The sequence below is a fragment of the Octopus sinensis genome, linkage group LG8 (assembly GCF_006345805.1).
Source record: "Octopus sinensis linkage group LG8, ASM634580v1, whole genome shotgun sequence".
NCBI classification, from domain to species: domain Eukaryota; kingdom Metazoa; phylum Mollusca; class Cephalopoda; order Octopoda; family Octopodidae; genus Octopus; species Octopus sinensis.
The window spans coordinates 49,807,337-49,819,836 of NC_043004.1; the positions used below are offsets into that span (position 1 = coordinate 49,807,337).

The 12,500-nt window shown below is 39.1% G+C and overlaps 1 protein-coding gene across 1 annotated transcript in view; it reads left to right on the plus strand.

Moving 5' to 3' along the window:
• The window catches only part of LOC118764546, a 39,000-nt gene that overhangs the window by 25,693 nt on the left and 807 nt on the right, over window positions 1-12,500 (plus strand). The window contains exons 2-6 of the mRNA XM_036505385.1: window positions 5,284-5,466; window positions 6,759-7,011; window positions 7,733-7,947; window positions 8,914-8,995; window positions 10,396-12,500. The exon at window positions 10,396-12,500 is cut by the window's right edge and continues 807 nt beyond it. Of these exons, the coding sequence (XP_036361278.1) occupies window positions 5,326-5,466; window positions 6,759-7,011; window positions 7,733-7,947; window positions 8,914-8,995; window positions 10,396-11,744 (2,040 nt within the window). The 5' untranslated portion in view covers window positions 5,284-5,325 and the 3' untranslated portion in view covers window positions 11,745-12,500. The remainder of the gene's footprint in view (window positions 1-5,283; window positions 5,467-6,758; window positions 7,012-7,732; window positions 7,948-8,913; window positions 8,996-10,395) is intronic.

A 12,500-nucleotide genomic window follows, 5' to 3' on the forward strand; every position in this document is an offset into this window, starting at 1 on the left:
CATACATACACACACACACACGCATACATAATATATATATATATATATATATATATATATATATATATATATTATATATACAAGGTGCGATGTTTAAATTGTCGCCATTTTTTATTTCACGCATGCGCATTAGTTGTTTTTGATTTTGTCGACTACACAAGATAGCAGGGTCAGTAGGGCACCGTTTGTGAGAAAACACCATGTCACAATTCACTCTGCTAGAAATTTGGAAAAAACATGCTGTAAAGATTGGCATTCGCACCGGAAGTTCCAATACGAACATTTCAGAGTGTTTGAGTGTCAATCTGAGGACAGTGCAACCTGAGAACATGTACCGAGAGTGATGAAAAATCAAACATCCAGTCAACATCATGGTGTTTGGAGTGATCACTAGTGATGGCGACGGTATGCCCCCATTCGTCTTCCCACATGGCCTCACACTCAACAAGGAAGCCTGCATCAAGTGCCTAGAGAAAGTAGTGCTATCTTGAATCAAGAGGGTGGCTACTGGAAGACCTTATGTCTGGCAACAGGACTCTGTACCGTGCCACACAAGCAGGAGAACCTAGTCATGGCTGTCAGACAATTTCTGCAACCACATCACCCCTAACATCTGGGCAACTAACTCCCCAGACTGCAACCCCCTTGATTATTATGTGTGGAGCGCAGTTGAGCGAGAAACCAATAAAACTCCTTGTAAGATCAAAGATGAACTGAAGGCGAGGATTATGGCAGCATTCACCAACATAAACAAGAATACCGTCCAGAAGAGTTGCAAGAGATTCCGAAGTCGTCTGGAGGTCGTGGTTGAAGCCAATGGCGATTTTATTGAATAAATTTGCTCTTTAGTGTTTTAAGATATATGTGTGTGTTTGTGTTATGTATACTCTATAACTCTTTAACTAGTACCAACTCAAAAGCTGCGGCCATGTTGAGGCACCAAAGTAAAACGGGAAGTACGGAAAGAATAAAAAGCGTATACGGATAAATTCATTTCATCAGTCAACTTTTTATCCAGAATCATTATGCACACACACAAACACACATACACACACACACACACACACACACACACACACACACACACACAGGTGTAATCTTTCAGTTTAATGTAAATTGTTATTTCAATTCGACATAAACACCAATATATATATATATATATATATATTATATATATATATATATATATATTATATGAATGTATGTGCGCGCGCGTGTATGCATGTACATTTGTTTTGGGTATACAAATGTGTAATAATAATATAATCAACATTGACAAAAGCCGTTCCACCCAGTTAATCAAACATACATGACGATGGGGTGAGGGAAGGTGGCAACACAGATCAGCGTTACATATGAGGACAGTCAAGATGGCTGCTAACATTTAATCAGTGATCACTGGAGTTAATCGGAAACCGACATTCACTAGTGCATTAATCTCTCAAACACGGCAATGATCCGTGATAGTTAACACCTGATTACGGCACCTGACAATGAACGTACCTTCCCACAACCTTCTACCGCCTTTTCTATTCCTTGCTCCCCTTACTCTTTCTATAAGTCTGACATGGAGCAGGTGATGCATGTTTAACAATGGGCTGTGGTGGTGAGGTTAGTGGTGAAAGGTGGTGGCGATGGGGAAATCGGTGGCGGTCGTGGTGGTGAAAGTGATTATGGTATTATTGAAAGTGGTTGGTGTTGTATTCTGGTTGCGGTGGTTTTGTGGTAAGGCATGGTGTGGTCTAACTTAGAAACTATAGCATTGAGTTTAAGAGAGTGTGGGTTAGATAGATAGATAGATAAATAGATAGATAAGGGAGGGAGAGAGAGATGGTTATGTTGACGGATAGATGCATGGATGGAGAGATAGATAGATAGATAGATAGACGGGTAAGGAGATTGATGGCTAGATAGAGGGAGGGAGAAATGGCTGGATAAATAGATGGCTAAATAGTCTCCGCCGTAGCTGTGTAAGCCAGAAAGAAAGGAGAGAGGGAGAGTGTGTGTGTTTGTGTATGTGTGTATATGTGAGTGTGTGTGTGTGTGTGTGTGTGTGTGTGTGTGTGGTGTGTGTGTGTGTGTGGTTTTGAAACAGCCCCTCTCCCTCTGAATCCGCTGTTCCGAATCCTCCGTTGTTTTGTTGCACAAATGTCACATGAGTGTCGATGATAGGGCAGCATTTAACAGACGACTCGCTAAATAGGTCATGCTTGCTTGCCTGCTCAGGTTTTACATGTTCAGCGAAGCGGATCATCGTCTTGTTTTCAGTCGTTCCCTTGCAATTGTGATGTTTGTAATTACGCTACCCGCACCAAAAACACTTGCTACCCAAAGGGCGGAAAGGGGAAGGCTGGCTAGTTGTGTTAGGGGATGGTGATTGCGGTGGATGTGGTGATTATGGTGACTGTGGTGGTGTTTATTGAAGATGGGTCAGGAAGTTACTGATGTAACTGCATTGTGGTTAACCAGTTAATGACTTGGATAATGATCGGAATGTATTTTTTTATGTGCACGCAAGACCACACACGAAACACACACATACATCCAACATATAAATACACGTATATACAACCGTACTTAAAAAAATGAAAGAAATAAACATTAGTACATAGATACGTATGCGCGTACACATACTCAGGCATATAGTCTGTCTGTAAGTGAATATATATATATATATATATACACACATATACGAACATATGCATATGTATATTTGTACATACACACACATATGTGCATATTTATATGTATGAATATATTTACGTATCTTCCTCTCTCTCTGGACACAAACACACACACACACACATACACACACACATACACACACACACACACACACACACACACACACACACACACACACACACACACACACACACACACACACACACAGGTACATTTGTCATTCTTAAGTTCGGAAAAACAACCTCAAAAAGACTACTCGCTGTATGTTGTAAAGTGTATACAGATTATAAGTCATTTGATATGCATATATGCATGCATCTATCTATCTATCTATCTATCTATCTATCTATCTATCTATCTATCTATCTATCTATCTATCTATCTATCCCCCCTCCCTCCCTCCAGCCATCCATTCAGGGGACGAGATTAGACAGATAAGTACACACACAACTACGCATTGATATTTTCAAATAACATATCACGATTAATATCTTTACATAAGACATGACATATGATATCTTAAGAGATGTCTTAATTGATGTCTTTAGGTAATATTTTACAAATTATATCTTTAAGTAACATATTTGTAACTGATGCCTTCAAATAACATAGTACATTTAATATCTTTACACAATATGTCACAAATGATGTCTTAAAATATTCTTAACATCTTTACATATCACAATTGATATCGTTAAGTGACAAGTCATATATCCTTAAATAACATACTATATTTGATATCTCTTCATAACATGTCACAATCGATATCCAAAAGCAACAAGCCATAACTGACATTCGTAAATATCAAATCACAATTGACATAAGCATGTCACAAATTATATCTTTAAATACGAAGTCGTGGCTGATATCTTCAAATGTGAGATCACACACTTTTGATATCTTTACATACAAATAACACGTCACAAATGATATCTCAAAGTATTCACAATTGTTATTATCACATACTGCGTCACATATACTTTCTTAAGTTTACTGTTTCTAGTATTTACTTTGTGTTTAGGGAAATTTTAATCTAAAATTTCTATCTTTCTATAGATATTTCAAGAGTGTTCTTTAAAAGAAAATCAAGTATTTTCTTCGAAATGTGTAGATGATATTTTATGTATTTCTACAAGTGTTTAAATATTTTGGTAATTTGCCATTTTAAACGAAACAAGCAAATGTTCATATGGTTCGATGTCGTGGAATGATATGATGCGGTACAATGCATTATGTAATCTATTGCTGCTTTGCTCAATCCTGATAAACAGATCTCTGATCCAAGGCATTCCAGCCATAACCATCCCGTCATTTATCAAGAGGTAAAGAATTTAGGACTACATCCAAAAGATTTTTTTTTACTTTTTCATGACTATATGAGGCTGATTCCATTTACTAATTCTAACATTTGGAACAAGTACACCATGAACCAACAAGATTGTTTTTTGTTGATCCATGGTGAATTGCGATGTGTTGTAGCGTAGTGTTGATTGGTGCAGTGGGATGTAAGATGGCGTCTTGTGCTGGTATTGTTTGGTGTTGTTCTCTATGCTGCGGTGAAGCGCAATGTATTCGATTTGTGTGCAGCGGTGTGATGTTGTACAGTAGACGTACCTGTGTGGTAAGAAGCTTGTTTCCCAACTACATGGTTCCAGGTTTAATCCTCCTACTGCGAGGAGGCACCTTGGGGTATTGTCTCCTACTATAGCCCCGGGCCGTCCAAAACTTTGTACGTGGATTTGAAGGCAAAAACTGAAATAAGTCCGTCGTATGTGTGTGTATGTGTGTATGTGTGTGTTTGTCTCCCACTACCTCTTGACAACCGGTGTTGCTTTGTTTATTCCACCCGCCCCTAATTTAGCGGTTCGGCAAAACAGACCCGTAGAAAAGGTGCCATGCGTTAAAAATGAATAAGTACTAGAGCTGAATTGCTCGGCTAAGCCGTTGAAGGCAGTACCCCAACATGGCCGCAATCCAATGACTGAAACAAGTAAAAAGATAAAAGAAAACGGCATGGTATGGTGAGGTGTGGAGTAATGAAGCAGTGTGGTGGTGCGGTGTAGTGAAGTGGTGTGGCCGTGTGGTGTGCACATCTTTAATGTATCGTCGGCCATCGTTGCAGTTCTCCGACCCATGAAAATGTGACACGTGACACAATGACGTTTGTCAATAGACGTTCGATGAGAATTATCTGCATCGTTAACTTTACTCCTCCCACCAATCGTTTTCCTCCTCTTGCTTAATCGTTATTGTCGCCGTGGTCTTCTCCTTTCCTTCTTCTTCTTCTTCTTCTTCTTCTTCTGCTTCTTCTTCTTCTTCTACACCACCGCCGCTACTACTACTATTCGCCGCTGCCGTCATGACTATGACGACGACGACGACGACGACCACCACCACACCACCACCGCTGCCGCCACAAATACCACCAATACCACCCACCACCACCACAACCACAACAACAACTACTACTACTACTACTACTACTACTACTACTACTACTACTACTGCTGCTGCTGCTGCCGCTGTTTTCAATGTCTGTGGAGCTCTCTATTAATGACTATTGTTTTCATTTTTCTCTTCTTTTTTTTCTTCTGGCAGATATTTCAAAGAAGGACTCCCTTGAATGGAGCAGCAGTGACAATGACACTGACGGATAGTTCCAAATATTCTGTTGGTAGCCAGCCTCCATTAGGACCTGTTGCACCCTTATCCGTAAGCCACACAAATAGCAGCAAGGAAGCATCACACCACTGGGATGTTAATGACTCAATGTTGCCTATGGTAGGTGCCACGCTCTCTGTCTCAATTAGTTCCCTTGTAATTGCTAACATCTTTCTCTTTTTCTTCATCTTTGCGCATCTCATAACTCTTAGCCACAGAGGCTCGACACAGACACAGAAACACAACGAAGGAAACTTCAACGCTATCGTTCGACCTTTAAGTAATTTAACAACCAAGTTTGCTTTCATCAAATAATAATAATAATGACAATAATAATATAATAATATTAAAATAATAATAATAATAATATAATAATAATATAATATAATAATAAATGCCCTGATTGCAGTATAAATGCCCTGATGCATTACCATAAATGCCTTGATGCAGTATAAATGCCTGATGCATACCAGGCAGTGGCTCTCATGGCTTCTGATCTACTGATGGAACTGTTATCATGTACATTGTTTTGTCTTGGTATAAAAGATGGGCTACAGCAAATTTTCTGCTCATACCACAGATTGCTTGTCAGTTGTTTGACCTTAACCAGTGAGCATGTCCTTAGTGGCTGACGATATGTGCATCTCTGAATCACGAGCAGAAGTAGTGGGGGAGCATCATAGCCATGTGTTAAGAGGGATTCTTTGGGGTTTGAATAATCACCTCTGGAAACATGGGTGGTTCTTTCAACATCCTTAAACAACCCTTATTCAGGGACCTTTTGAGCGGGATGGGCTACTCGACTTGAAGAAAATTCTAACTGGGCCCCACCTACAAGGTCATGCGCTGTTTACCTTGATATGAGATCACCATGTCGCGCAAATATGTTTGTGATGCATGTGTGCTGTGTGTACCCTTATCAGACGGGTAGTCATGATGGGTATACTGGGCTTCGTATATTTTACCCCAGTGTCACTTTGATGGCATGAATTGCTCTCTCACTCATAATAATAATAATAATAATAATAATAATAATAATAATAATAATTATTATTATTATTATTATTATTTTCTGTCTGTTTGCTCCTCTCTACCGCTTGACAACCGGTGTGGGTGTGGTTACGTCTCCGTAACCTAGCGAGTCGGGGAAATAGACCGATAGAATAATTAGCAGGCTTTAAAAAATAAGTACTGGGTCGTTTCGTTTGACTATGATTGTTCAGGGCGGTACCCCAGCATGGCCGCAGTCTAAGGACTGAAAGAAGCAAGAGATAAAATATAAATCATTTTATTTTAGCTAGAACCTAACCAGTTTTTTAATTATTATAAATTTTTCCATTCTTGTTGTCTTATTTCTATCTCTATCCACACTTAATAGATAAATTATACAAATGGTTTACATTCCTTTCCAGGTTGCTCAATTCGATATTTTTGAAGAATGGCCGAACGGCCACAGCCGGTTTGTTTACGGAACAGAGCTAGAGGAAGCTAGACGTCATGCCAGCGGTTGGGCAATGCGTAATACTAACAATCATAATGTTCATATTTTGAAAAAGTCCTGCCTCGGCGTTCTCGTGTGCAGTCTCGACTGTTCACTTAATGATTCGGGAAATAAAGTACATTTACGTCCTGCTATATGTGATAAAGCCAGGAGGAAGCAAATTGGTGAGTAAAATGAAAGATTTTTAGGGATTTTCTTCGTTTTAGAATGTTTGTGTTCTCTAGAAAGTATGCCCCATAATACACGTCTTGTTTATCTTGTTATTTGAAATATAGTTTAAAATTAGTTGCAGAAATCACCGACTTCGAATATAAGAGTTGCACTATGCCTATATTAAGATAGATAGATAGATAGATAGATAGATAGATAGATAGATAGATAGATAGATAGATAGATAGATAGATAGACAGACAAACAGATTTTCTTTTTCTCTCTCTAGTTTCAGCTCAGAGCTGCGGCCATGCTGATACAACGCCGTTATACACACACACACACACACACATATATATATATATATATACAGAGAGAGAGAGACAGACAGACAGACAGACAGATAGATAGATAAATAGATAGATAGATAGATAGATAGATAGATAGATGGTTGAATGGCTGGCAGGATAGATGGACAGTTAAATGTGTGTGTGTGTGTGTGTACATACATGCATACATATATATATTATGTGTTTGTGAGTGTGCACAAATATATGTGAGTGTGTGTTTATGTGTGTGTGTGTGTGTGTGTGTGTGTGTGTATTATGTACATGCACATATACTTAGTCACACGGATACACACACACACGTACATAGACGCGAAAGTGAGAAAGAGAAAAGAAAAAAGAAGAGTTCCTCACCTATTACAATAACATTTTCTTTAAATATTTTCAGGTAAACCTTGTCCAAATTCTAAATGTGGTGGTCATCTTGAACTCTTATCATGTCGAGGTCATTGTGGCTATCCAGTGACACATTTCTGGAGACATCTCAATAGCGCCATCTATTTCCAAGCAAAAGGCGTCCATGATCACCCTAGACCGGAAATAAAATCGTCAGCCGAAGCCCGCCGCCAACAACAGAACTGTAAACAGCAAAAACGGCTTCAGGTACGTTATTCTCTGTTCAAATGTTTGATACTTTTCTGGTTGAGCTTATTCTTACTAGTGTGAGTCTACTTCCCCTGGACTTTGATCCAACCAAAAACAGAATTATTCTCGGATTTTGTAAGTCTTGCTGGTCGTCTGTTAAATATATGTTGTTGTTAAGCCTCTTGTTTTATACCATTTAATAGTAAATTCTTTTAAAGTTTGTCATTGTGCAGTTCTGATTTGGTGATCGACAATCTTTCTCTCTCTCTTTCTCCCCCCCCTCTCTCTCTCTCTATCTATCTATCTATCTATCTATCTATCTATCTATCTATCTATCTATCTATCTATCTATCTATCTATCTATCTATCTATCTATCTATCTATCTATCTATCTATCTATCTATCTATCTATCTATTTGTCTGTCTGTCTGTCTGTCTTTCTGTGTTTGTATGAATCTGTCTATCTATCTATCTATCTGTCTGTCTGTCTGTTTCTGTTTTTGCATCACTGTACATGTCTCCCTCTCTCTCTCTCACTATCTTTCAATCAGTTTTCTTCTTTCCCCCTCTCTCTCTCCCTCTTACATTATCTTTCATTCGGTTTTCTTCTTCTCTCCCCCTCTCTCTCTCATACACGCGCGCACAGACCCACCCAAACACCCATCCACACACACACACATACAGTATATGTATAACTGTGACACACACTCTCTCTCTTTCTTGTTTTACATGTTTCTATATTTACCGTCATTTTAAATATATATACCACTATCATCACCAACCACCACCACCACCACCTTAGCCTATCATCACTTAGAATCTGTCTTCGGCGGTGGTGAAGGACTCTAACAAAATAATTCCATTTTGTGAATTTAATGAAACTGAGTATTCTAACATTGCCACCAGACTCTCATTGAGTTCCTCCGACTTTGGTGATTTTCGTCACATTATCTAATATCGTTTGTTATTGTTTGTTCATAACAGGCTCGTGGTTATCGTGGTAAAAGACGAGGACGTCAGACCAGCGCAGAAAGACCGACCAAGAGACATAAAGTTTCACAAACTAGTGAGTATGATTTGAAAACACACGATGTTAGTGTTAAGTCATGTTTAGCCAAAAGCATCGGGCTTCGGTAATGTAATAGTGTTGGTAGCTAGTCCTATGATTTTGCTAATAGGTTTTAGTCGCAAACAGACATAAATGCCCTCACAGTCCTCCCACCTTTAATCAGTGGAACTTGGGCATGGAATAGCTGGAAGAGGAGAGGGTCGTATCTGCACCCGACTAGTACTCATTCAACTGATTAAACAAAATAAAATGTCTTTGTTAAGGACTCAGGGCCGCTTGGTAATGGAATCGAACCTTATGAATGTGAAGCCGACACTAGATCAAGCACTTTCACATGGTATGATAAATACTGTAACGTGAACTTCAGAAAATTTATACATTCAGTCTAATGTATAATTTTTTATTGTGTAAATATATTTATGTACAATAAAAAGACAGCGATTTATATATAACTAAACTGTTGACACAAAGGCAGAGGAAATAAAAAAAACAATGGTTTCTGATTTAGGCACAAAGCCAGCAATGCGACTGGTACTTTACTCTACCGGTCTTGAATAGAGAAAAGGCAAAGCTGACCCACAGAGAACTTGTAGCAAGGTAGAATCGTTAGCATGCCGGGCGAAATGCGTAGCCGTATTTCGTCTGCCGTTGCGTTCTGAGTTCAAATTCCGCCGAGGTCGACTTTGCCTTTCATCCTTTCGGGGTCGATTAAATAAGTACCAGTTACGCACTGGGGATCGATGTAATCGACTTAATCCGTTTGTCTGTCCTTGTTTGTCCCCTCTATGTTTAGCCCCTTGTGGGTAATAAAGAAACAGATATTCTCAAGGAAACACTAGGCGTCGACGAATCTCAACAGGGTAGTCTGTTCCGGGGAATATGGAAAATTTATAGAAATCCCTGGCCTGGCAGTGCTACTGAGGTGGGGGGGGGGTACTACTGATTCAAAGTAAACTCCACAAACACGGAAGTGCAATCGGCTCGCTCTATTTGAGATGTGCGCAGAGCAACGAAACCGTATTGCACTCAATCTTTTTAGTGTGGGAGCATTACTGATTTGTGGCAGGAGGGACAAATAAGTATGTCACCGAGCTCACCGTGGAAATTGCCGGCCACCGTTCTTTGGCAGTCAGATTTCCTATCAATGCCAAAAGAAGTCGTGTGTCATCATCATCATCATCATCTATTATTATTATTATTGTTGTTGTTGTTGTTGTTAGTAATAGTAGTAGTAGTAGTAGTAGTTGTTGTTGTAATAGTTGTAGTAGTAGTAGTAGTAGTAGTAGTAGTAGTAGTAGGAGGAGGAGGAGGAGGAAAAGAAACGGAACAATAAATATATTTACTAAATTAATTATAACAACTGATGATTGACAATGTTTTATTTGTGTATTTTTCAGATTCAGTGTTATGTTCCTGTCCACCATTCGAATGCACGTGTTCTCAGCGTACAAGCAGTGCAAATAGCGTTCCATCCGGGCCTTTTCCAACTTGGATGTCTGGAACTGTGGATAACAATGATAGTTATATCCAGAACTCATTCTTGCCATCAAACCCCGAAGCTATGCCTTCATATCATCAAAACAATATGGTTAATGACTGTCGTATTTCGCCAACAAATAGACCGGATATCTGTGAAACAAAGCAACTTCCTGCTGTGTACCCTATGCAACCTCGCCTTAAACTCGGTCAGTCTCCGCTCAGGTCACCGCTGACTTCATTAAGTCGAAGTGTTGGACACACGAATATAAACCGCACGTTCGAGCTAGAGTCATGTGACAAGATACCAGTTGAAGAGTGGACTATTACAAAACGACGGTCTCAGTGTGAATATGAAAGCCATTTTGACAGAAGTGTTTATACACCAGGTAAACAGCAGGATTCGATGTTTTACCGCAACAGACAAGTTACCTACAGTACAATATATTCTGGTTTGCCCAGTCTTCCCTATGATACATACAGCACACCACAGCAACATCGAGCCCCTTCAGATAACTTCAATTTGAATGGAAGTTGGTCAAACCGCCATCCACGTAATAGTCCCAACCCCGAGTTTGGATGGGAACATGGAAGCGGTAATATATCTTGTGTAAAACCGGCTGAAAATAGAGACTACCCGTCCAGACAAGGGTCTTATAGGGAATCTGCTTCATGGCTTCCTGAGCATGAAACAAGACCTTCTCAGATGCCCTCAGCAACCCGAGGCATGGCCGACATGTGTTGCTCTTACCCACCTAAACATAGTTCTTTAAGGGAGCCAATCAAAATGGACCTGCATGATGATGTAAAACCGTGTCCAACTATTTTAGACAGTTATCCCTCGAAAACAAGACTTTCCAGCGTACCAGATCGTTCTTCTGCTTCGATATCTCCATGTTTTCTCGAACTGAAATCCACTTCAAACTTCTCCAAAAGTCTGACAGACACCGATCCAAACCTGACCGGCGAAGCTGACAAACATGACAATCGAAAATCAGATTACCACTGGCTTCGCTTTCAGGAACCTATTACACCCGCACCATCGTCGTTTGATAGAGATTCCTTGACATTCGACCCCTTACACCCTAGCAACTCAAGTAAAGGTCCTCGCACCGAAATGCAGATCCCCTGCATGCAAAATTGTGATTATGACGGGAATTTAATTCCTGTCTATGGTGACCAATCAGCGTCTTCAACAGCCAACGGTTGTAATTCTATGAAACAAAATTTGTGTAACCACAGCATTAATATAACCCTTACGTACAGTTAGAGACACACAAGAGGGTATTATATGGTGTTTATAATCTTTATACTTTCATATGCTTATGGACGTTGAACAAAATTATTTCCTTTAAAAGGAAAAGATAATATATATTTATTTTTCAAATTTAGATTTGAATATATTTTACAATAAATTATCCGAGAACAACGTCATAATTTAGGAAGTAATTTCCTGTCGAGCAAGCAAACTGGTTTCATTTCCTGGTTGAAGTCTGTTCACGCCGCTTACAACACTATCATTTAAAACAATACTAACGTCATACACATTCATTTATTTCTGCTTTCATGTCGATACGATCAGTGAAGAGCAGGCTGAGTCACGAAAGCACCACACTAAAGATTTTATAGTATTCACTTTCGCTTGCCATATTTTTTTAGCTAAAATTCTGTCGAGGACTCTGCTTTTCATTCTTCTAAGCTCGTAATATAATCCTCAGATTTAAATTACGCAGTTTGTCTCATCTATTGACAATATCCATTCATTCCCTAGTATACATTGGTCAAGTGCCCCAGAAAACACTATTAAATTATTTTGATACAGTTTTTATTGAATTCCTATTAATGCTGCCTTGTAAAAATCTACCGTTCTTCATTTATTTTTTTTCACATCCGATACTATGGTTGAAATTCACCTCAATATTTCACCTTCATCATTCTGTTAGACATCCACAGTTTTAAGTAACGTACACGTTTTTTTTTTTTTTAGTTAGCCACCATTTTAAGTGTTGCTTATAAAAGCAGTGGT